The 25,864-nt window shown below is 41.2% G+C and overlaps 1 protein-coding gene across 5 annotated transcripts in view; it reads right to left on the minus strand.

Moving 5' to 3' along the window:
* CSMD1 (CUB and Sushi multiple domains 1) overlaps positions 1-25,864 on the minus strand; it is a 920,428-nt gene that overhangs the window by 72,627 nt on the left and 821,937 nt on the right. For all 5 annotated transcript variants that reach the window (XM_083431289.1, XM_083431288.1, XM_083431290.1 and 2 more), the window contains 8 exons: positions 24,339-24,548; positions 20,320-20,508; positions 15,643-15,820; positions 12,719-12,864; positions 10,518-10,598; positions 8,158-8,271; positions 4,551-4,739; positions 3,604-3,750 (listed from right to left, as the gene is read on the minus strand). In XM_083431289.1, the coding sequence (XP_083287415.1) occupies positions 3,604-3,750; positions 4,551-4,739; positions 8,158-8,271; positions 10,518-10,598; positions 12,719-12,864; positions 15,643-15,820; positions 20,320-20,508; positions 24,339-24,548 (1,254 nt within the window). The remainder of the gene's footprint in view (positions 1-3,603; positions 3,751-4,550; positions 4,740-8,157; positions 8,272-10,517; positions 10,599-12,718; positions 12,865-15,642; positions 15,821-20,319; positions 20,509-24,338; positions 24,549-25,864) is intronic.

Consider the following 25,864-nt stretch of genomic DNA (forward strand, 5'->3'; position numbering starts at 1 on the left):
GGGAAGGAGGCAAGAGGACCCGAGGACCCTGTAGGAGCCCTCACACCTTCCCAAAGCTGGGCAAGAACTTACTGGGCTTTGAGAAGACACCCTCCTTGGCTCAGCGCCCAATGCAGCTGCACCACTCGTGCCTCCATAAATTTGCCTCTACCGAGGACCAGAGAAATCATAATGGAGGGCTGAATTCAGCCCCCAGGCCTAAGTTTCCCCCGCTTCTGATGTGTATAGGATTGTTTTCTTATGTTAGCATGGTCACAAAATTCATTCTGAGAAAATAGAAACATTTTCTCACTATTCTGAATTAGGGAATGTCCCAGTAACAGGCTCTGGTATCAACAATAGTTTCGTTCCCACCCTCCATCTTACACTTTTTGCGTGACTTCAAATAGCCTTCTGTCATTTCAGTTCCCTCCTCCCTCCTTCTATATTAAAAAAAAAGTCCGTTCTAAACAACAGTCAGTAACTGCCTGCATAATACAGTGACATTGCCTATGCAGGAGGGCTGTCAGAGCAACACAGTAAACAGCCTGAGGGAAAACTAAAAAAAACTCTCGTGTTTATCTCCTCGGCCTCTAGTGCCACACATTAACAATAGCACAGCAAAACTTTCAGACAAGACCGTGTCATTTAGACTGGCATATTCCTTAAACTTTTCAAGGCCCCGCCATTCTGCACATGAACATTTGTTAAGAAAATGCTGCTGAGTGTGCTTACTTGGAAGTAAGCTCCACTGAATCCAGTGGTAAGTTATGTATACATATACAAGGTGGACTTTCTTGTCCTAAAAGCATTCATGCATGGATACAATACTGTGTATATACTCTGCACCTAGGAAAATTAAAATAAAAACCAGACTCTATAGCCTAAAAAATAAAGCATTTCAAACCCTCAATTCACCATTCTGGGCTGGGTTTCTGAGTGATCCCTCTGCCAGGCTCAGAATGGTTTCCCCCAGGCTTCAGTAGTGGGAGGCCAGCAGGTGTTTCTGGGGTAAGGAGGGGGTAAGGGAGCTGGGCCAGCAAAGAACTGGTGGGCACCTAAGCTGCTCCAGCTACTGACAACGTGCATGATCTGGGCCTCACAACCTACCCTTGGCCATAAACATAACTTCCACTACAGCCGGCATGAGCACTTGAGGTTGGGATATGACAGTGACTCCACTGCTTCCAGATGGGAATTAGGATTGCTCCCTAAATTATGTCAATTGTATTTTTATTTTTTTGTGTGTGGGTGGGGAATCTTCAAGATTTGTTGTGCTTCAGCCAAGTGCTATGGAGATCATTTAATTTCCACTCTTGGTAACAGGTAACCCCCAAGTCCTAATCATGGATGGAAAGTCCTTCTCCCTTTCTGGCTTGCAAGGATTTTATACCAGATATTACCTACATATTTTCATGCTTATCTTCTCAGTCATAGAAATCAGAAACTTGAAAAGGAATGTATTAGATTTTGCAGTTTTAATAGCATAGAGATACTGAGTTGAGGCAGGTGCCGTCACTGTACCCTTTTTGGAATCTGCTAAATGCATTCCTGTTTAGACAAGGATACCTAAACGTATAAAAATCTGAGGTATTTTTAACCTTGTTTGAATATTTTAACCTTTGTATGTTTTAGAGGTGTATTATTTCTGTTTCATCTTTTGTAAACCGCTTAAAGGTTTTTGTTTTGTTTTTTACAATCAAGTGGTATATAAATTTTATGGAAATATATAAATACACTGAAATACAGGACACAAGTAGCCCTAATACAACTCATTCAGAAAGACTATAGCTCAGTCATAGAAGACAAAGTCTCAGGTTTAATCGCAGAATAGCCCAGGGCTGGGAAATACCTAAGTCTTAAACCCTGGAGAGCTGCTCCAAGTCATGGCAGACCAGGCTTTCCCAATATGGTGTCCTCTAGATATATTGGACAACAACTCCCCTTATCCCATGCTGGCTATTGCTGATGGAAGCTGGCATCTAAGAACATCAGGAGGGCACCATGTTGAAGAAGGCTGGTATAGACAATAATGAGCTTGATGGCCAGGCAATTTCAGTAAGGCAGTTTCCCAAACAGGACTGTATTGGTCAGTGGAAGGTCGGAAAGGCCAAGGACAGAAACATATTTGTTTTTCTTAGACCACTGTGTAGCCCACACTGTGTAGACTTGCTTGCATCTCTGTGGGTATTTTCTGGCAGCAAAAATGAGAAGGATTACCGTTCTGCAATATCTCCCATTTTGGAAGGCATCACAGAAGAAAACCTCACCAAACTCTGCAGAATCTTCCGGACATCTGCTACTTGCCAAACCTTGTGCAAAGTCATGGTTGGAGGAACAAGGAGGGAAGCAGGGAGGCAGTAAATCATTACAATAGGCTGATAGTTGTGAGGCTGCCTGCTGGCTCAGTCACAGCTGCCATAGCATCAGTAGCCTTTCTGAGCCCCTGGTTTCTTTCCCCATTTTTCATGCTGCTGCCTTCCCTTATTAAGATGCAGGCCCAATTGCTTACTCTGCTGCTCACTGTTATTCCTTTCTCATGCTGGCTGTCTCTCCTACATCAGATGTGAAACTTAACAGACATGGGGAGAACTATGCAGCCTTTCAAGACGTGCTGTCAGCGAAATAAAGGAGAAGGTTTACTGCGAGCTGTTCTCCAAAGGTGGCTTGCCCACTTACAAAGTCAAAATGTATTTGTACTCTAAAATACCGGCCAATAACATTTCCTCTGCAAATTCACAGAAGCATATGCTATTCTTTCTCTTCTGCGAAAGAGAGAAGGGGGATATTTATTCAACAATGAAATATTGTTCTTCTGGTTCATTCTGATTTACTGCGGACATGAACTCAAAAAAGTATTTTTTAATTAAAAAAAATAGCTGGTGTGTGTAAAACATGTATACACCCTGTAGTAAAGTTTCCATGTAGAGTGAAGACTGCACCATCTATAGAAATGCACTTGAGCCCCCGATTCATCATAAACCAATCAGTGTGAGGAAGAGCATGCCAGCATAGCATTCAGCTTGGAGTGCTAGACTGCAGTTGGGGAGACCTTGGTTCAAATCTTCACAGCCAGGCAACTCTCTGACTGGGCCACTTGCGATTGTGAGGTTCAAATAAGCAGCAAGGTGGATGGCTGTAGAAGTACGCTTTCCTTAGTTTCTTGGAGGAAGGACAGAACAAAAATGTCTTGAATATCAAATTACTAAACCACATTATTCGAGAATTTTCCCACCCTAGTTTTAGTGTTTGTTACTTTCTGATTGACAAATGCTAGCTATCAGTTGACAGGACTCAGAAGGAATTTTACCCACATGCATGACTAGTCTTAACAATGCAGGGATTTTGTCTTCTTTGTAGCAAAATATTTTTATTTCAATTTATATACTGCCCATTATAAAAAGATCCCGGGGCAGTGAGAGTATTTCCACCACAGTTTCTTATTGAAGGTGCTGGAAGCATTCAGCAGAATCCAATACAAAGCAAAGTTCTATGCTACTATTGTTGCTACTACTAATTAATCATCCACCTATACAAGGTTGGCAAAACTTTTCCAGCTTGAGAGCTATATTGAAAGTTGGCCACCCCTCCAACATTATGGCCTCCAAGGTTATGGCTACTAACCTGAATAACGTATCTTGAATCCTTTCTTACTTGTTGCATGGTCAGTTGACCAACGCAGATACAACTGATTGGATTTGCTCGTGTAGTTAAGCTGCCCGGTGTGGTTTCCGCTCAACGCAACCAACAAAGGGCTTTGTCCAGAAGAACCTGCAGGAAAAAAGACATCATGATGATGAAGACAACAAAGGATATCTTTAAGAAATCTTTTTATGGAATATCAAAACTTACACAAATTCTGATAAACCAATCTGTATGCATTAATATTTTAGTCCGACTGTGTGTTTTCATTCATGTAAAAGAAAACATGCGTGGGGAGGTGAGGTACCCTCTGAAGATTGGATTAATCTTTGGGAACAGAGGGGCACATTATAAGAATTTGTTTTGGGCTTGACAGCCGTCTTCTTAAAGATGAAATGGGTGTGTGTATCTTTCTTATTTCCGCTTAAAAAACGAACAAAAAAATGTAACCACTTCAAGCAGTAGCTTGGCCATCTGCAGCAATGCAGCAGTGTTCCTGGGACAGATTGTCCCATGGATACTGTTGGAATGCTGAAGGGTCTCAAGCTGCTGCCTGAAGTGTGGCAAGGTTTTGATTTTTATTATTATTATAGGAAAAGTGGGGGTGGGGAGAGACCCTCAGCAACCTCATATTTTAAAAGTAAAGTTGAAACAGAAAGCGCCTGCTGAATCTGTACTGGTAGAAGAATTCACAATACTTGGCTGATGACACTAAAGTTTCAATTTCTTGTTGTTATCCAATGAGCCTTGCCAACTCATGGGATGACCAGTGCCGCTCCTGCAGATGATCTCAGCGACTGAGCTGCGACATAAGGGTTCAGCCGGTTCCTAAACTACCCTGGACCCAAGTTATGAATTGTTACAAGATCTTTACTCCAATCAAGTTGTATACACATTTGGTTAACTCAGTCAATAAGAATTCTTCTCACCATCAAAGATTTCCAACTCATCAAACTGTTTTTCACTTTGAAATGTTTCTACAAAGATAGAGATATTATAATTTGGATCAACTTTAAGAGTCCAGGAACAAGTTTGTGAGTTTGGGTAGTTCTCCGGATATCCTGGACTAAGGATTACTCCAGATGAATCTGTGCGGACTTCATTTGCTGGGCATTGTGCTGTGAAATAGAAGGATAGGGAAGGGAGAAGTACACACACACACACACAGAGAGAGAGAGAGAGAGAGAGAGAGAGAGAAATAGAAAACAATTACTCCCCCATATTTTCCTTTTTTAAACAGGTACAAAGAAAGACCTTCAATCCACTTTTGAAATTTATAACATGTTGAAAGAAGAATGGAAGACTTCTTTATAAAGGAAACTATCTACCACTGCTTTTTATGACCACAACAATTCCATCAGAATACAGTTCAGAAGGAAATTAGGGAATCAGGGCTACTGGGTTTATAAAAGCAGATATTATAATGGTAAACTGAAGAAAGTCCTCAACACAGAAAAATCATTTACATTCACAGCAAACTCTGTGCTTACCCGAGTGTTCATGTCTGCCTAAAGTGAATGTCCTGATTAGGTGCATGTGCCTGGAACATTTTCCAGTGAAGTAATGGATAATAAGTGATTATATAAAAGGAAAATGATTGATGGTGCCATCACAGGCCTATTGAATAACATATAAGAACTGGGAAAATCTGGTACACAATGTTTGTGTGTGTTTAATAATCAAAGCATTCCAGATACAGAGAAGATTGACCTAAAAACTGTCCTCTAGACACAGGCAGGTTGGCATATCTAATTGGCTATTCATTACTTGAAAGAAACTTCAGATGTTCAACTGTAAAGGTAAATGTTTCACAAGACTGATATATGTCATGATCAAAGAAAGGGACACAGATGTCTAGGAAAGGAAAATTAATGTTTCATCACTCATCATTACACTTCCAAATAATGGGAATAAATAATGAGGGGGGAGGGTTGGCTGCCACTGTAAAGTGATGGAGGTCTCTTGCCCTTGAGTCTCAAACACTGGCTTGGATCCTAACAAACGGAAGGGGTTCTTGTGGAGGAGCCTGATGGTAGAAGGGGGAAATGATGGCGTTTTTGCCAATTCTGTCTTCCTCCTACACACACACACCCCAAATGGTCTCTCATGCTACTTTTGGTGTCCACCAACCATCCAGAGCAGATTTTTGGAAAAGCACAAATAGTTCTGCTCAAAGGACATTCCTACTTGAAGTGTAGTTAAGATCTAAACCTTTGGTTCCGGGCACTTCATTGCCTGTGACATTTTAATAGCAGAGGAAAGTGTTGGCCAAAAGCTGTAGTGTACTGGACCTTTCAGGCTCCTTAGCAATGGAGGGACATCACTCACAGGGAATGCTCCCTGACTTTATCTATGTACTATCTCTGGCCTGGATCCTCACTGAGCAACTTGCTGCACAAAGCAGTTTGAACTGCTGCCAACCCTGCTGAAGCAAGTAGATGCATTGGAGCTGAGAACATTTTCTGTCTCCCATTCCTTTAATGTACCACATGTTCAGTCTGTAACTAGGAGTTGTATTCAGTTGCAGCACTAAGCAAATTGGAACCGTCTCCCTCTCTCCTCCCCCTGCACACACCCTAAATCTGTTTGGGGGTTCTACCAATCTCTCCGGACATGGGTGGCACAGTGGGTTAAACCACAGAGTCTAGGACTTGCCTATCAGAAGGTTGGTGGTTCGAATACCTGTGATGAGGTGAGCTCCCATGGCTCGGTCCCTGCTCCTGCCAACCTAGCAGTTCGAAAGCACATCAAAGTGCAAGTACCATATTTTTCACCCTATAGGACACACTTTTTCCCCTCCAAAAATGAAGGGGAAATGTGTGTGTGTCCTATGGGGCGAATGCAGGCTTTCGCTGAAGCCTGGAGAGCGAGAGGGGTCGGTGCGCACCGACCCCTCTTGCTCTCCAGGCTTCAGGAAGCTATCCGCTAACCGTGGGAGATGCAGCTCTCCCACGGCTAGCGGAGAGCTTGCCTGCACCCAGAAGCTTGGGGCGCGCTGAGCTCAGCACGCCCCAAGCTTCGGGCTTCGCGCAGCCCTCCGCTAGCTATGGGAGAGCCGCGCGAAGTTGTGCGGCTCTCCCACGGCTAGCGGAGAGCTTGCCGGTACCCAGAAGCTTGGGGCGCGCTGAGTCCCTTTACCTATCTCTCCAGAACAGATTTCAGGACAACACAGAGCACACGCAGGAGGACAGGAAGTGAAAGTTACATTGTGCTAAGCCCCAGGGACAGTTTCCAAGGCAGCAAAGAAAGCTTCCATGCTAAGCCTGCTGCCTAGGAAATTGATCCTGCCCGCTTGCTAAATTGGCAAATCATGAGCGGGCGTGAGGGCAGATCACCAGGGGGTGGGCTCTGCTATATAGCGAAGGCCTGTGGCTTACACTGCTGCCACTTTTTGTTGGATCTCTCACCCGCGCTCCCTATATTTATATACTGTGGTCGCATGTTGCTCTTGCAGGTTGTAATCTCTACCTGGCCCCTCCAAATTGGGGCAATCCCATTAAAGGGATCCATGGGAGATGCTTCTGTCTGGACGCTCAGGTGGGGGCAAGGAGCCACAGCACTCCCCAGGTGCAATCCAGTGGGGGAGTTACCCCTTGATGCAGTTCAGGGACTCCCTCGTTTCCAGGTGACCCCAAACCTAAGTTCTTCCAGCAGGCAGCCAGAATCTGAAAACATGAAGGCTGAAACTGCATCTTAAAAGAAAAGTTTGCATGGGGGTTGGGGGTGGAGGGTGTAGAATGGAAGGCCAAAGAACAAAATAAAGAGTATCAAACGAAGCCTGGAGAATTCACACCAGAGTAATTAGGAACAATTGGCCATAAGACGCAAAGAAGCAAATGGCTGGTTTAATAGCCTTCATAGGTGTTCAGTGTGGTATTCAGCATATGTCGCTGAAGGGTGTTTAGGTCTACAGTGCAATACGCTACCAGTATCTTTGAAAGGAGAGACTACAGCACACACTGCATCCCACAACCTGTCACTGTTCAGTGCTCCATTTACCTGGTTTTGGTCCCCAAAGCTCATTAGGGCTGCAATTCTCCTTTCAATGGGATGTTGAGAAATCTCGCTTCCCAGCCTTTGTTCAACTTTTCCTACTTCATTCACATAGCTCCCTCCCACACCCGCTCAGTGCCAAAATTTGTACTATTCACCCATTCCCACAGATAATTGTTTCTTCTTATTCCTTGCATCACAAGCTCTTTTCTAGGTAATTTACAATCCTAGCAACCAAGTAACTTTGCATCCCTGCATTAAAATTATGGCTGCATACATAAACAGGTATATAAAAAGTGGTTTGTCCACCCCCACAGTCTGGTAAGATCGCTCTGTAAAACATTTGTTTTGGATTACAGGGTCTGTACTGATATGCATGCTGGGATGTATTCTGAACATTCAAAACAGAAAACAAATTTCAATGTTTGGTCATAGCTTTTCATTCTTAATACTTCATTGGTTCAAAATAATTTTAAATATGAAACACAGTGAATGAAAACACCAGCATAATACCAATATATAATACCATTGATGCATACATACCTTCACAAGATGGAGGAGAACCATCAAACTGGAGTTGTGCTTTAAGCTTGCAGAACATCATGTCATTCCCAACCAATGTATAGCCAGGATGGCACTTGTACTTGGCAAAGTCACCTGAAATAATTTGAAACACAGAAATTTAGACTGCACATTTATATCCCACGTTGGACAACAAAGTCTCAAGGCAGTGTTCATTTTTTTTAAAAAATACAACAATATAAAAAGTTTTAAAAATAAGCTTGCTTTTCAAAGCCTAACTAAAACAGCAGATAAAAGCAAATGAAAATATTTTGTAAGATGTCTGAGAAGAGAGGTCCATGGGTTGGTTACTATGACCGAAAAGTGTGGCGGGGGGGTGGAGGGCGGGAGAAAATACACAAAACACATCAAAATAGAAGGGCAATTGAATACAGTAAAACAGTACAGGAAATCAGAGTATGAAAAAAAAAAATATCAAGGATGATATACAGAAAATTTGACCAATTGTCTATGTGAATAAGAAGTGAGGGAAATAATATTGCAGTCATGACTGAAAATTCAGTTTTACTTATGCCATATGTTTACAGTTGTGTTTGAATGAAACAATGAGAACAGACTTCAAACATATAGGGTAGGATGCAGACTAACTTAGAATCACAATTACTGCCCACAAAAACGGATGTGACAAGTCAGCCATGACTATCTTTTCATATTGATTTCAATGGGACTTTAGTGATGGACTTAAAATGGATGCCACTCATTAGATTAAAAGAATTTCTGATCGCCAAACACTCCAGAATGACAGCTAAACAGTACGCTCTTGCTTTTTAATCTTATTTTTCCTGCTGAAATACATGTCCCTAGTGAAACAGTTTGGCAAAACGTTTGTTCTGTTCCTCATACTTCCTCTGCACTAAAGTGTCTGCACAACCTTTAAGAAAGCTCTCTTAACAGCTATCTCTGCTTCCTCCCACTAACTCCCCCCGCCAAGAACTTTTGTTTCCTTTCACCCACCCACCCATTGTGTACGAGTCCCAAGCCTGGCACTGCACAAACGTTCACATGTAAATGTTTTAGCAATAATTACTGGAGTCTTTGGCAAGGCCAAATGCCTACCGAAGAAAGGGAGAAAGAAAAAGAGATTTGTTTTCGAAGTGTGGGAGTGATTTAGGGTGTTGTTTGGCATTAGATACTTTTTCACAAGATTGTCCAAGGGCTGCCCCCTTTATTTTCTTCTTCTTTCCCCCCCATTTTATAATGAAGCCACAGCTTAACTGCAGAGTGCCTGACAAATGTGGTTGCCATGCGCTGGGGAAACTGCGCCTTGTGAATGTTCCAGCTTGTTGGCCTTGCATTCTTACTGGAGTAGCAGCATTCCCAGGACTTTAGTAGACTCATTTCCCATGAATGAAGCAACAATGCTGCTGAGTGCTCTGTTGCCAAGCTATGGCTTCATTTCAAAAGCAGAAAGACCGAAGAAAAGAAAGGCATGTTTTCTGATCACATCATAAAACAGTTGATTAAAATAATGCAATCATGCCCCCCCAACTCAATTTTCAGATAGATTCTTCACCCCCCCCCCAATGTCCCAGGATTTCTCTGTCCACCTTCATTTCTGTTCAAAGGTCAGGCAAATGTAGGAGTTTTGTGCAGCCCAACTCAGACCTCTTGCAAAATCCATGTGTTAGAAATAATCGAACTGACTGATAGTGTATCTGCAGTTGCCAGCCACTGGTGCTTTTGAATTACTACACTCTGCTGAAGTAATGCACTGCTCAAAGGAGCCTTCTCCAAGCGGCTGACCTCTGTAAATGTTAGACTACGACTCCCATCAGTGCCAGCCATCATCATCATGGCGGTAGGGTTGAGGAAGGTTGGAGTCAAAGGCATATGGAAGGCACCAGGTTGACAAAGGCTGGCTGCAAGGAGCATCAACCTCTTTCCCAACAAATGTTTAACTGGGATGGAGGACAAGACTATTACGGGCTGTTAGCCAAGATACCTACATTCTACCTCCACTGAATATATATGAATTCAGAGGCATTCACTGAATAAGCCTCTGAATATGAACTGCTGGGAAACACAAGTTGGGAGAGTGTTGTCGTGCTCAGGTCCGGCTTACTGGCTTCCCATAGGGATCTGGCTGGACTCGGTAGACAACTGGCCTGATCCAGCAGGCACTTTTACTCTTATGCAACAGCAATGCACATTTCAGAAGATTTGTTAAATGTAACCTATGACTACTACAAATAAATTTACTCAAATAAATAAATTTCACCCAAGACTAATTCAAACAAATCGCATTCAGGAATACCACCAACATCATCTGTGTAAAAGTCTGGACAGAGAACTGATGTATCAACGGAAGGAAAAATTATCACCTATTTCAAAATCGTCATCTTCTGTAAGCAATTCAGCTTGTGGAACTGTTGGCGGAGGCTGGCACTTCTTCAGCTGATACGCTACAAAATCAAAGCAAAATTGCATTAGTATCTCTTTGATAACAAAGCCTCATTACAAGCTGGCAGTTGTGAAACTGTCCTCAAGCTGGTTCACATGTCACATTGAACAACTGTTTATTTTAAACTATGCTTTAACGTGAATAAGCAGTGCGGTGGTGCATGCTGCTCAAAAGTTTGCAAGTCCCTCCTTCCCTCTCCCCTGCTAACCTTTAGCGGCATCAGGGAGGAAACAAAATTGAGGCTGATTTTGTGTTACATGGAAAACAGCACTCAGCTTGGTCACTGCAAACAAACTATGACTGGGAAGCCGGAAAGAAACCTATAGTTTAATAAGGTGTGCAACACGGGCACAGCGGAAGGCTTGGAAGCCAAGCGAAAGCTCTTATTCATAGCTTGCTGAGAATATGAATCAACGTTCCTAAATGGAGTGGCACTGCTACTTCCATAAATGCATGCCTTTATGTCAAAGAGCATGCTGGTCAGTAATCACACAAAGTTGGAGTTAGCTCTTTATTAGTGAAAATATGATATCCACAGTTTTGGCTGAGTGCCAGGCCTAATGAGCCCAGTAACTCATTCCTGATGGTACTTCCTACATGAAAGCAAGTTGCTGAGACTGAAAGTTCCCACCTCCCCACAATTGTCTAGGTCTCCTCCTCTCCAGGGATATTTCCAAGAAATCAGAGACTGCACAGGTGTGCAGCCAATCTCTTTTCTGCTCTTTTCATGCCTCTCCTGGTTCTGGGAGATGGGGGGACGGGGAGCTTGTCACAACAAGAGTTGGAGATATCCGTGACTCTTCACCAGCCTGACTCATCTGAGCCTCTTGACCTCCCTCCTTGCCTGCTTCAGCTTCTTGACTTCTCTCTGCCACAGACTCTCCCAGCTCACTAAGCCCTGTTACCACTTCAACGTCCAACACCACCTCTTCCCAGTCTTCTTCCTCTGACCACTCATCATCATTCCACCACCACTCCCTGGGCTCTAAGCCTTCTTCCCTTGGTTCTCCCACCATTCCTTTGCCTCCAACCAGTCCATGACACTTTGCACAAATCTCAATAAGTATTTAAAAAAATCGTTTGGGAACTGTGCTTGACTACACAACCAACATACCATGCCATAACCACTAGCATGGCTTGCGTCTGACTGGAGCCTTTGCAACAGATCCAAGCTGAGAGCTAGTTATCACAGCCTACAGCTACTGAGCTGGAGCCATTGCAACAACTCTAACTAGTCATAGCTGGGTCAGCAGATTCACTGTAGCAGTGGGGCAGTATCAGCATGTTTACAGCTCATACCCTAAACCAGGGATGGGGAACCTGTAGTCCTGCAGAGGTTGTTGGATTACAAGTCCCATGATCCTTATCCACTGGCTACACTTGCTCGGGCTGATGGGAGTTGGAGGCCACAGTTTCTGCAGCATTTCCCTAAGCCAAATGGCTTTTCAGTTTCTGAGACACAGGCCTTCAATGTGAAATGAAGAACAATTCCCCTGTATGTCATGCACATATACTTCCCTTCTTCATTTCCTTTCGCCTTTCTTTGCCTAAGTATTTTACAGCTAGAAGTCTCACTACTTTCTTTAAAATCAAGGCCGCCCCCTGCCCCTTTTCCAGGGAATAAGTGTGTGACAAAATGAAAACGATTCAAAATAATCCTAAATAAACATATGCTATTTAACCTTCCACTCTCCGGGTCTCTCTCTGACTCTTTAACTATATAACTAGACACTGAAAGAGTTTCAAAGTTCCAAGTGGAAAAATGTCTCGTGTCTCTAAGCAGCTAAAATATTCTCAACGGGAGATTAGGATACCACTGGGTTTTCTTAACACCAGAAAGTCCTTAGGACTTAGAGAGGAGTGCATGGCCAGGGTTAAGTGGGCCAGAATATTTTCCCATTAAAATATTAAAAAACCAAGTAACTCAATATTAAATATTTAACACTCATTTGGCTGTGGATAATAAAGACTGTTACTCTAGAGGTTTTTATTAAATGAAAATATCATGCCAATTAAACCAGTCTAATTTATTTTAACATCAGTAGGCAGAAAATATCCCTTTAAAGCTCCACACGCGGCCTCTATCTCACAGGCACGATTTGTAAGATGAGGAGAACTGACCATGAAAATTGAGAACAAAGAACCCTCCAGTGGAGAAGTCACTGTGAAACTTGAGAAGGACTTGATTGCTTGAGCTATAAGCTGTCTCAAGAGCTGTATTCCCGCTGAACACTCCCAGCTGAGGAGAATTTTGGTCTGGCCCATCCCTAGGGACCAAGAGAAAAGAGAAGTGTCAGCAAAAGCCTGTAATTAAGGTTTAAATTAACTCTGTTTTCTCTTGATGGTAGCCTTAAATCTTCAAGAAGGCAGGTTAATCCTAACAATTGTAGCATAGTAATTCATTTGCATGCAAATCTAGAAAGGCGATTAAGTACATTCCTGCCAATGTGAAAAGCTTGACCTTTTAGGAGAAGCTGGAAAAGCTATGTAAGTAATATTTGTACTAAAGAAGGTTCAGTACTGTATAGTTTGCCATGAGGTCACCTGAGGTGCTTCATTCTATTGTTATATATAGAAATATATATATGGGTATTTCATATAGGTGCTGTTCTTTAATCACTTTACTAGTCACTGAAAACTCAGCCTTGACATTATATGTTTGATGTCAGCCAATGAAACAAATGTCAGTGCCATACTTAGTGAAAGAGAGAAATAAAAACCGCATTTTCAACAGGAGAAATAATTCATTTCAAAACAAAATATGGCATTACACTATTCTTATATGTGTATAAACTGATTTTTCTTCCCAAATTATTTTTTAAATACATGATTCTGAATTTCAGCTACCATAATTAAAAGGGTTTTGCTGCTACTTGCAAAAGTATAACAATTTTTGCCATTCTTTTAGCAGGGTTAATGACACTATGAACAACACCCTTTAATGACACTATTGCTTTACGCTGCCACACAAAAGCTGGCAACTTTTCAAATTAGTAAGCATCTGGGCTATGAAGCATCTGGTCTCCCAGGAACCAGGGACTTTTCTAGTCCACTTGAAAAACATTTCCAAAATTTTACTAATGCCTTTATTAATGAAAAAGCTGTTTTGGTCAGTGAGGTGCCTATGGCGGAGCAGATATTAAGATGTCACTTTAAAGAATAGTTCTTTATCAACCAAAAGATCAACAGCTTTTTAGTGCAAAATACATAAGCTGTTTAGACCTTCCCAGTGGTTCTAATCTTTTTGATACCAACTCAGGAAAAGGGCGGTATGTAGTTCAAAGGAGGACTGACTGGCCCATCTGCTATATAATCCTTCTCAAAATATGCACTGTGTGAAAAACAGGGATCTGAAAAATTCAACACGTTTTTTTCCCCAAGCAGGCATCTCTGAATGGCAGTGGCATTTCTAGGACTCAGCATTTGGGCTAGCAGATGGATGGGAAAACATTTGCCTCTGGGAAGAGAATGGCCCCAGTGGCTCCCCTCACAACTGAAAGCATTGTTAATTTAAATTGCTAACACAACGAAATGTGGCATTTTGATCATAGCTGGTTAGGCATATACAATTATGCAATGAATATATTTTTGAATTTATAGCCCATTCCTATCCAGTCAGCTGGGGACAGGTATAACAGTAGAATGAAAGTGCAAAATGTCCCCTAAAATTATTTTCAAATCCAATATATTGTAATGGACACCTACTACTTGTTCCAATATTACTGGCATTTCCATATTTCTCCAACACGTGCTCAAAAAGAAAGGCATCAGCAGGCAGAGCTAGTATGCACGAAATTTGTTGGTCCACCGACATAATTACTGCCCATCAGAATAGCCCTGTAAGCAGCTGCACTTTAGCTATTCCTGTGCTATTCAGGTAAGGTACAAATTGTGCCCCACAGTATTTCAAAATGCTATTCAGGAAATATACCCAATTATTACTAGAAATATTTTTAGTCCACCTTCCCCCCGCCCCAAGACTTCAAGGCAGCTATCAACAGTTAATAGCTAATAACAGTTAGCAGACAATAACATTAAAACAACACCACAAAAATTAAGAGCAGCAAAGATTAGAACAATTTAAAAAATAAAAAGTAAAGCTGCTTTCAGGTGTTCTGGTGAACCAATGTCTATATAATTAAGTGGAAGTCCACTAATGAGATAGCAAGTTCCAGAGCCTGGAGACAAGGCCCTCTCCTTGGTTACAATCAGATGTATTTCAGAATTTGTTGGGACATGCAGAAAAGCCTCCATTGGTAGTCTTAATAAGGAGGCAGGCTCATTTATAAAAGGTCACCCCTTCAAATGTCCTGAAGCCATACCACAAAGAGCTTTAAAGCACTTTGCACTTTGAACTGGGCCCAGAAATGAACTGGAAGGCAATGCAGTAGTTTCAAAAAGGGAGTAAGCTGCTCCAGTTATCAACTTGGCTGCCTCAATTTGATTTGGACCAATAAAAGTTTCTGACCTCTTTTCAAAGATAGCTCTTGGTAGAGCATATTGCAGTAGTCCTGATGCGATATAAATAGGGCATGTGTTACTATGTCCAGATCTGCAGGTACTAGTTCAACAAGTTAGGCCCCTATCCCTGGATCAGAAGTTATCCTGTCTCTTGCCTTGTCAATTTTAATTTGTTTACTCATGTTTAGGCTGTGACTACCTCCAAGCGTCAGTTCAGACTCCCTGGACAAGGTTGGGAAAGAGAAATAGAACGGAGTGCTTTCTTTGCATTGATGACCACAAAATATGATGCAATCCTTTTTTCCCCAAGCAACTTCATGTGGGAAATGTTCCAGAATCAAAAGAGAGCTTCACAGGCTGGCTTTCATGTTGGAGTGAAGACTAACCTTCTCGCAGCCTCCCTGTGTTTCAAAACAGATCTTTCAAGCAGGATAGAAACTTGCTAGCCAACAAATTCTGCTCTGTATACAAACTAACTAACTAACTAATACACATGCACACATGAACACCAACAGTTCAATTATTCTGGATTGAGGCGAAGTTCAGATTGATCAAAGCCTTTACGGTAATAAAAGTTCACATACCAAACTGCAATGTAGTCATTCACTAGTTCTGTTTGGAGTAAGGTGAAATTGATATAGATTCCATGGCCCTGAGGCACAGTAATAAGCCACGTACAATCTTTTGAATTTGGATATTCATCTGGAAATCCTGGGGAGTACACAGTACCATTTTCAGATGTTACATTATAGCCACAAGGAGCTGAAAAGGAAAGGAACGGGAGTGTTAAAAAGTAAGGATGCACGGTTAAGTCAGGACAGTGATTTGTCTTACGTTTAAGACTGTGAGGGGAGAGACTCCATCAGGCAAGGCCTTCTTCCACCTGCCTTGCCCCACCCTCTGGTCTCTGCTCTTCAATTTGTATTGTATTATTTTATGCACTGTGGCTTGCCGTTGTTTTATTGATTATAGTTTAGAAATTATTTATTGTAACTGTTGAGTGGATTTCTGTTTAACTTTTATATTATTATTATTTAATACTATTCTAATGATTGTTGAATGTTACTTTTTGATATAGGTTGCCTATTTTCAAGTTTTATTATCACATTTTTGTATTGCATTAGATTGTTATAAGATGTACATTTTTTGTTTCTTCAGCTTGTATTGTAAGATAGAAAGACAGTATACAAATAAAAAAATGATGATGATGGCATAGCAGAGTTCAAAAAAGCAAATTCACATGGTTGGTTACCTTTCAGTAATAAGCCTATACCATCTTCTGTGGGGGGTGGGGACAGTGCAGGTGAGCACGTTGATGGATCATGAACAGATGGCACTGAGGGCACATGACTACACCTGTACCCTCCACAAAACAGTGCTCAGGAAATGCTGCTGCAACTACAGTCAAACCTCGGTTGTTGAACATAGTCCGTTCCGGAAGCCCGTTTGGCTTCCAAAATGTTCGACAACTGAGGCGTGGCTTCTGATCAGCTGCAGGAGCTTCCTGCACTTACGTGGAAGCTGCGTCAGATGTTAGGCTTCCGAAAAACGTTCGAAAACCGGAGCATTTACCGTATTTTTTGCTCTATAAGACTCACTTTTTCCCTCCTAAAAAGTAAGGGGAAATGTTTGTGCGTCTTATGGAGTGAATGCAGGCTGCGCAGCTATTCCAGAAGCCAGAACAACAAGAGGGATTGCTGCTTTCACTGCGCAGCGATCCCTCTTGCTGTTCTGGCTTCTGAGATTCAGAATATTTTTTTTCTTGTTTTCCTCTTCCAAAAACTAGGTGTGTCTTGTGGTCTGGTGCATCTTATAGAGCGAAAAATACGGTACTTCTGGGTTTGGGGTGTTCGGGAACCAAAGCGTTTCAAAACGGAGGCGTTTGGGAGCTGAGGTTTGACTTAATATCATCAGCTAATGCTCCTTCTTTAATCTAGTGCCAGATGTTTTGGACTACAACTCCTTTCAGCTGTGCCAGTCCAATAGCATCAGGTGAGAGGCCAAAGAGGCAGAAGGAATGCCATCCCTAAATCTTCAAGCTACAGGGTTGGCTTTTACAAAACTCTAATCTTCTAAAAGGGAAAAGCCTAGGAGAGTTGAATTGGAGACAGAGGCTCCAAAGTCCAACTCTTGTCAAAGCAAGTTGCCACAAGGAGCTCCCCAAGCTTCCTTGGTTTGTGAGCTGCTTTGTGGGACTACAACAAAATGCCTCTTTTGAAAATAGCACAAATAGATTCAACCCACCATATTCTTCCTTTTGATCAAATCCCACTGATAAATCTGCTTCTAATTGGAAGTGCATCCAATTGTGCAGAAGAATGTGATGAATCATGTGATTATTCCTCCTCAAAAGGGATAAAGAATCAATTGAATTGGGTAACATCTTCTGCCCTGCAATGTCACTTTCCCGTTTCTTGTGATCCCTGTAGTCACAACTCCCTTCCCATTTTATCCACTTAACAATAGGGTCAGGTCAATTAACAATGAGTATACGTGACTTGATTCTACAGACTGACTTTCCTCTTGTTGGACTTGACTGAGAGGTGGAAAAGAAGCTGAAATTTGTCTTACTATATTTCTCAATGTTTAGCACACAAAATGCTTACTTCCTCTTCCGTGAGCATGCTCAAAATAACAATGTAAGGAGGCAATTTAACTATTTGAAACTATTTAAACATCCTGGTTAATATGGGGAGGTAGTAGCTTTTTCTTCATTAAGAACCTGGCCTAAGGCTGATTGATGTTTTTTGCCAAAACGCAATACAGCTCAAAGGAAATTTTGCAAATGTTAAGTGTATGACAGTAGTTTTACTTGCTGAGTTACTCTACATTCATGAAAATGACTTCCCTTCATTGAACACATTGGAGGTTTGAATAAATAAAAAAAACTTGTCGAGTTACCATTCTAGTCACTCTAAGGCTGCAATCTGAATCATCCTTTTGAGGAGGGGGTGTTGTGCAGCTGAAAAAGACTTTGGATCTTTTAGATGCAAGCCTTTTCTGACCCTTCCCAAGAAGCCCCAAAACTGCTTACTATTTGACAGTACCATGTCAGAGTTTTGACACTGGTTGGTCAGAACCTCGGACCTTTCTGTGGCATCAGGAAGCAGGGAATCCGATAGCAGATCTCCCTCTTTAACACTGGAGCTCTTTCTCGCATGTTGTAGATCCATATAATTTTGCAAGCCCATGGGCCACTCCCCAGGCCCCTGGACTAGGACTGCAGTTTATAACACCAAGTGTTGGAAGGAAAGGGTAGGAAATATTTAAACTGCATTTTTATTTTTAAAGAAGCTCTACAGTCATTAGATGCTTTCTTGAATAGTACCTGAGAAAGCCCAGAGAGTACTGCACATTCAAGTAACAGCTATTAACATTGTGTAAAGTCAATAAATCAGTTCAATGGCAATCAGGAGATTCCAGTTAAACATTTGGGCTAGAGAGAGCAGGAGCATGGAAATCGTTTTGGTCCTATATTTATGGAAATCTTATGGCCTCCTGCTCCCAATGTCAAACTCTGCATGGGAGGGACACTGAGATCCTACACAAATATTAATGTAGTCTTTGCTTCCCTGGTACAAATAGGCTATTATGGACATGGGAAAAACAAACAAAAGGCCTGGCACTGCTTTTTAATTTATAATAAACAACATGGTTTCACATCTGTCAGGTTTTCAATGTTTCTCCCCTCATTTCAAAATAGGTGATAAAAATATTTTAGCTCATCTGTATGCAGCTGTCACAGCAATAATGTCTTTAACACGGAAAGTTGTATAGCGCCTCCTAAAATCCTTTGGTAATTACTATAAAAATGAAGACCAATTATCAAAAGACCAAAGTGGATGTTTTCCAAGAGAGACTCTAAAAACATCTGGAAGTTAGATAGGATGGAAATTGAACAACTACAGGTGTGTTGTTGTTTTTCACTTTCTGGGCGTGGTGCTTTTACAGATAGGAAGCTGGATGTAACGGACAGGTCCTCTGAGCATCACTTGCTTCTACCTCCTCTGCTACTTACTCTCCCCTGCGCTAGTTATTTCTTTTCGTTTTCCAATTTATTTCTTATCAATTAAAAATGGGGTGTGGCACGAGCAAATTTTTATTCTGAAAGTGTAATCCACGGAAAAAAGTTTGAGAATCACCGATAACCTATAGTTGTATTTGATTTGATGTCTAGGCATGGTGCAACTTAGTATGCAGGTTCCCATCTGGCTCTTTTGCATGACAAAGGAAGATGATATTGGTCATTTTCATTGTTCTGCTTTTGTCAAGGATATCCATTTACGGACGTGAGAAAGTTATTTTAATTATAGCATTTCAGTATAATTAATTGAAATTCTAGGCAAGGCACAGAATAATTCGCTCTTTTCCCTCTATGTATAATGTGCAAAATTTCAAAGTAATTTGAGGTGATTCAGAGTGAAAGAACTGAAATATGTGGCTGAGTTATAAACTACATTTAAAATATAAATAGGGCAACACAGTACCGCTTTATCAATTTATATACCCAGGTGCACAAAGGGCAGGCCAACCAACATTGCGAACTGTGATATATATTTGAATAACTACTGCAGGCAAATAATTGAACACCGGGGGCTTCAACACAAAGAAACATGTGCAAGGAAGTTATCTGAAAACTGCTAAAATCTGCAGATCAGTTGTTTGGCGGGGAGAGGGTGAGAAGGGATGTTGAAGCAGCTGAGAGGCAAGATTTTAGCATTTACTGGGAAAGTTTGTGTGTAGCCTTGGCTTTTGAACCAAAGAGGGTGGACTCTGTTCTTAGGACACATTTGTACACGCAGTTCACTCAACCAGTTTGGAAATCCATGCATGAAACAGCATAATTTTTCGAGGGTTCGAGACACCTTCAGAAATCCTCGAACATTGTTAGGTCTAGTGGAGGAAATACTTCCCCATGTGCTACAGGTGTGGCCAGGTAGGCGAAAGGAAGAGGATTTGGAGGCTGATGGAGAAAGGGGAGAAAGGGGAGTTGTTTACCTAATTATGTCATCTGGGATATGAAGGAGTTCAATGTGTAATAAACCAAGCTGTTCCCCAATTTTGGAGAGGAGCACCTTGGTTTCTTGAGCCCAGTTATGAACTGAAGTGGTGCGTGGATGTTGGAACATCTCTATTAGTGGTCGATATCATTTTCAGCCCTCATGCATAGGGTTTTCTGCAATTTTCCATCTCATTTCATTGAATATATAATGTCGAGAGAATACTAAGAGTCAACTATTATTACAATGAGCGAAATTTACCTTCACATTTTGGAAAGGGGTAGTTCCAGTTCCTGTTGATCCCATGGTGGCAAGTGAGAACAGAAGGACCAATCAATACATATCCTGGATAGCACTCAAAAGATATTGACTGGCCCACGCTGTAATCGGAATTAATGATATATCCATTGAAAAACGGAGGAGGATCTGGACAATTTTGTAATTCATATGCTGCAAGAAAAAGAAATGTGGAACAATTTTTTTTAAGTAACAGTTACACTGGTTCAGAACCGAAAGGGAGAAAAATGCTTGGATGATGATTCCCTATATTCAACATTGCAGGTAACCAGCTCAAGTTTTTTCCTATTGGCAAAGGCAGGAAATGTTTTGAAAATAGTATATTTTAAGACAAGGCTCCTCCTCCTCATAAGGCAAATTATATACAATAAGCATCAGGAATTTGTAGTATATAGTTAAGGTCTGTGACAGCAATATTTCTGTCCAACCCAACAGATGCCACCTAGCTGGAACTATTTTAATGCATTTCATATGTTCACTATGTTGACTTGTAAGTTTTAGAGTAAAAAGTTTAAATAGTCATCGTACAACTACTCCTCTATTAGAGAAGCATTATTATTTTTTTACAGAAACATAGCAGTTATCTGATAAACATCTGCATTGCTGCAGGCTTCAGGTTTGCTGCTGTTCTTCCCACCCCACCCCCAGATAAAAACATATTAACCCAATGTCTGCTTGCTGTTAATGTCTTGTTGCTAATGCTTCAGTTTGTTCAGTTTTCACCCAGTAATGCTGTATTAGGACAGGCGCATCACCGAATCACAGTTTTGACCTCTGTAAAGGCATGCAAATCGAAGACATGATATATAAATCAAATGAATGACTTGACTTATAAATCAGTGCCGAGACACACAAAAAATGAGCCACATGATTTATAGATAGCTTCATGACTTGTTAATTAGCCCCATATTATATAAATCATGTTCAAAGCTTGAAAATTCACCACCTTACTTACAAATCAATGCAACACCGTCTTGCAGTACAATGCAAGCCATTCACATATTAGATAAATCAATGGAAGGCTTTCCTCTCTGCTATACTGCATTTCCTTAAGTACTGAAGAGCACTGCGTAAATGCCAGAACCGTAATTCTCTCCCTGTCGCACCATGAAGGTTCTCCAATAGTCATTTATTGGCAACATAACCACCTAGAATGTCTGACAATGCAGGCTAATCAAAGTCTATCACACTCTTGCGCGATAATTCTCAAACTGTGCAACAAGATGTGGTGATGATCACCACCTTAGATGGTTTTAAAAGGAGGTTGCATAGATTCATGGAGTGAACACTAATAGTGGCTGCAACTACTAATTATGATGGTTATATGAAAGTTCCAGCTACAGAGGCAGCATGCCACTAAATCAGCGGTTCTCAACCTGTGAGTCCTCAGATGTTGTTGGACTACAACTTCCATCATCCCCGAGCTCTGGCCTCGCTAGTCCAACAACATATGGGGACCCACAGGTTGAGAACCGCTGCACTAAATGCAAGTGCTGGGGTGCATGGAACAACTGGTAATATTGCTTTCATGTCCTCCTTGTGGGCTCCTTGAGACAATTGATTGGCCTGGATACTGAACTGGATGAACCCTGGTCAAATCAAGCAGGACTCTCCTTGTGTTTTTACACAAGAATGCTGATGATGCAAATTATAAAGAAACAAGTAAGCGTTATTCACTGTTTTCTTGAAATTGCTTTTTATGGAAGCAATAATCCAATTACCTATGTTCACAGCTTTTCAAAGAATGATCAGCCTGCCCTTTATCATTCCATTACACATTCTCTCCCCCCCCCTTCATCCATAAACCCATATAGAAGGATGAAAGGAGACACCAGGACAACACGACAACTGGTTGCCAAAAAGCAAGAACAAGGAGGAAAAAACTTGCAACGCAGCCAGATGGGTGGAGTATAAATAATAACATTATTATTAAATGCAGAACATGTTGGGGCATGTGCAGAGTGCCCATTCAACATACCAGCAGAGAGTGTCAGTGAAACAGAAAAACACCATACAGTTCTAGGTAGAGTCAGTCCCTTCACTGGTAGCATAAAGCCATTCCACACCTTGTATGTTACATACCGTTGTAATTCACATTCCTTCCATCAGAATACAGTCTCCTTGCAACATTCCAACACAGACTAGGCTCTGGCCAAGAGCAGGGGCTAAGAACAAACTTGCTTCAAACACAAGTGCATTCATACTTTAGATTGAGCTGACTAACTCTCACATGCTTAACTAGTTGCAGGTGCAGGACAAGCACACATCAAATTAATGAGCACACCTAACTTAACCCTTTCTTGTCCTTTTTTCTCAGCATGCATAAACCCCTTATGAATTAACAGAACATAGAATGCCCTTGGCCTTGAAGAAGGTAGGTCTCAAGGACTTTGGCATTTTTATTCATTTCAGTAAATTCTCCAATTGCAGCCAGCTTGAAGTTAGCATAGAGAGTAAGAGTGGAGGAATGAATGAGGCTGTACTATACAAAAAGGGGTGGGGGTGGAGAGACACACAGAGAGAGAAACAACACAAGAGGAAGTATCAAAATGTTTTGGATAAAATAATAGGGAACTTTAATGAAATGGTAAATTGCCCAACATGATTCAGGGGAAACCTACCTCAGGTATTTGGCAAAAATAACTAATCATATTTGAAGTAACAGAAAAAAATCATAATACAAACTTTATGCACCAACTGTAATCAGACGTACTATATATTTTTTTAAAAGACACCAACACACCTTATAAAACATGGACCATGCATTGGTAAAAGTATCCCTCAACCCATGCTAATTATAAAACAAAAATTATTATTATTATTTATCATTATTTGTTGTATATTATATAGTGAAAGGTAAAGGACCCCTGGACGGTTAAGTCCAGTCAAAGGTGGTGGAGTGAGCTCCTGTTGCTCTATCCCAGATCCTTCCAACCTAGCAGTTCGAAAGCACGCGAGTGCAAGTAAAGAAATAGGTACCCTGTGACAGGAAGGTAAACGCCATTTCCGTGCACTCTGGTTTCCGTCACGGTGTTCCGTTGCGCCAGAAGCGGTTTAGTCATGCTGGCCACATGACCTGTAAAGCTGTCTGTGGACAAATGCCGGCTCCCTCAGCCTGAAAGCAAGATGAGCGCCACGATTCCACTTAACCGTCCAGGGGTTCTTTACCTTTTTTACCCTTTACCTTTGTATACTGAAAGCACAGAAATACAACTAAAAGGCTAAAAACACAGCAAATGCAAAAAGAAGGACGAAAGGTCCCACTTCACTAAAAGAGGCTGTGATGCCATCCTTCAAATTAAGAGCAAAAAGCCTGGGAAATGAGAACACATAAGCTTTGACTTGGGACCCAGATGAGCTTAAAAATGCTTACTACATTTATTTCCATTCAAAACTTTCCCCAGTTACACACTTATCCTCCGAAAAATACTGTGGCTTTCTAACTATGTCCATACCACTACTGGCCACAATCCAGAGAAGGCTAAAAACACGCTAGTTTCCTTTCCAATCATTGGGCATTAAGCAAACTGCTAATAAATGAACACATCACAAAAACATATATTTCTAGCGTTGAGAATTATGAAATGTTTAATAGGACATTTATTGTCCAGACCAGGTCACATTTTAAATAAAATAATATAAATACAAAGCACCAAGGCAAAATGGAAAAACTGCCACGGAACAAATTCCAACATGCATAAACCTAACAAGCCCAAGGGAAGAAAAAAAGAGAAAGAGGTCTTCACCTGGCAATGAAAAGAAAACAGGTATAGAAACAGGAAAGCTTCCCCGGGGAGGAAATTCTACAGACAATGGGCCACAACAACAGAAGAGACTCGCTGGGAACCAGTCACCTGATGGCATGCAAACCTAAGAGAAGGGGCTGAGAATATGATCTTAACACTCTGTCAGATTTACATAGGAGAAGACAATTATTTAAGTCCTCAAATTATAGAATTAAGGTTATGTCACCGGTCGCTCACCTTGATATACAAGTTTAAATCCTTGCCTATTTTCCGAGTGATCACTGTAAAAATGGATGAGAGTTTCATGCGTTGTGCTTAATAAAGATGGCGGGAGGTCTGTTCCACTGAACTGGCCAATCATAGAACTAGTGTGATATGGACCATTCTGGATTTCAAGGAAGTCATGGTTAGCTTCGGTGGAGAAGTTCAGAAACTGTATATGTGCCCCTGTATGGGGGAAAATGTAATAAAAATGATATTACCTATCAGTCCTGTTGTAACCACAGCACTGGGGCATACTGCTCTGTAGAGTCCCCCCAACCACCAGAAATGGATTTCCAGAAGAGGCGTAAAACCACTGCTCCATGAGCAGAACTACGTACAGTGGTACCTCGGGTTACATACGCTTCAGGTTACATACACTTCAGGTTACAGACGCCACTAACCCAGAAATAGTAGCTCAGGTTAAGAACTTTGCTTCAGGATGAGAACAGAAATCGTGCTCCGGCGGCGCGGCAGCAGCGGGAAGCCCCATTAGCTAAAGTGGTGCTTCAGGTTAAGAACAGTTTCAGGTTAAGTACGAACCTCCGGGACGAATTAAGTACTTAACCCGAAGTACCACTGTAGTAATCAGAAAATGGAAGCTACGATGCAAGCTCATGTGTTTTGCAAATGGGACCCCTAATAAAAGCTGTCCAGGAGACAGATAATGTTGTAAAATATATATATATCAAAAGGAATCCATACTGCAACATGGGTACCTTTTATAACCATACAGTTTCTATTATCCACAAAGTAATTAGTGTCTAACCTCTATACAAATCCCTAAAATACAAGCAGGGCATTATTTTAAAAACAAGCTTAATTATTAAGAACCTGACATTATAGCTGGATTTATAATAACCAAACTGATTAATTTAACTAATTAGCTGAGCACATAATATTATCTTTACTTAGTGTATTATATTACATAAATCCATGTAAGGAAGGAAAGCTGTTAATACATAAAATAAATGAATACCTAGCTAAGTGTTCAACAACAGGCCAATTTTAATTAGCTAACAGTGCAGACCTATACATGTCTACTCAGAAGTAAGCCCTGCTTAATTGTACAAGGCTTACTGCCACAGCTACATGTGTATACAGCCAAAATCTCATAAGTTGCTATTTTTTTTAAAATAGTGAGAAATTGTCTTTTCATTTTGTTCCAGACTCCTATCTTCCTTTCAATGGACTATTTATCTGCAAGAATCACACCATCCTAATTATTATCTATCCTAAGATGCTTTCCCTTAAAGACACAGCTGCAATTTGCTAATGAGCCCAAGAAGGTTGTAAACAAGTTCTAGCTACCCATGAAATTATTTGGATAAGAAGCGTTTGGGACTTTTCAATCTAGTTTGTGATGATAAACATATAGCCTTATTATCTTCTCCTCATGAATAATGTATAGATTACCAGGAAAGACATCTGAAGAAAAGGGAAAGGAATGCAAAGTGAGTAGCCTGGCCTCTTGTTAGAGGACTGAGAAAGGACAGATCAAA

The sequence above is a fragment of the Podarcis tiliguerta genome (assembly GCF_965153285.1).
Source record: "Podarcis tiliguerta genome assembly, chromosome: 3".
Taxonomy (NCBI): domain Eukaryota; kingdom Metazoa; phylum Chordata; class Lepidosauria; order Squamata; family Lacertidae; genus Podarcis; species Podarcis tiliguerta.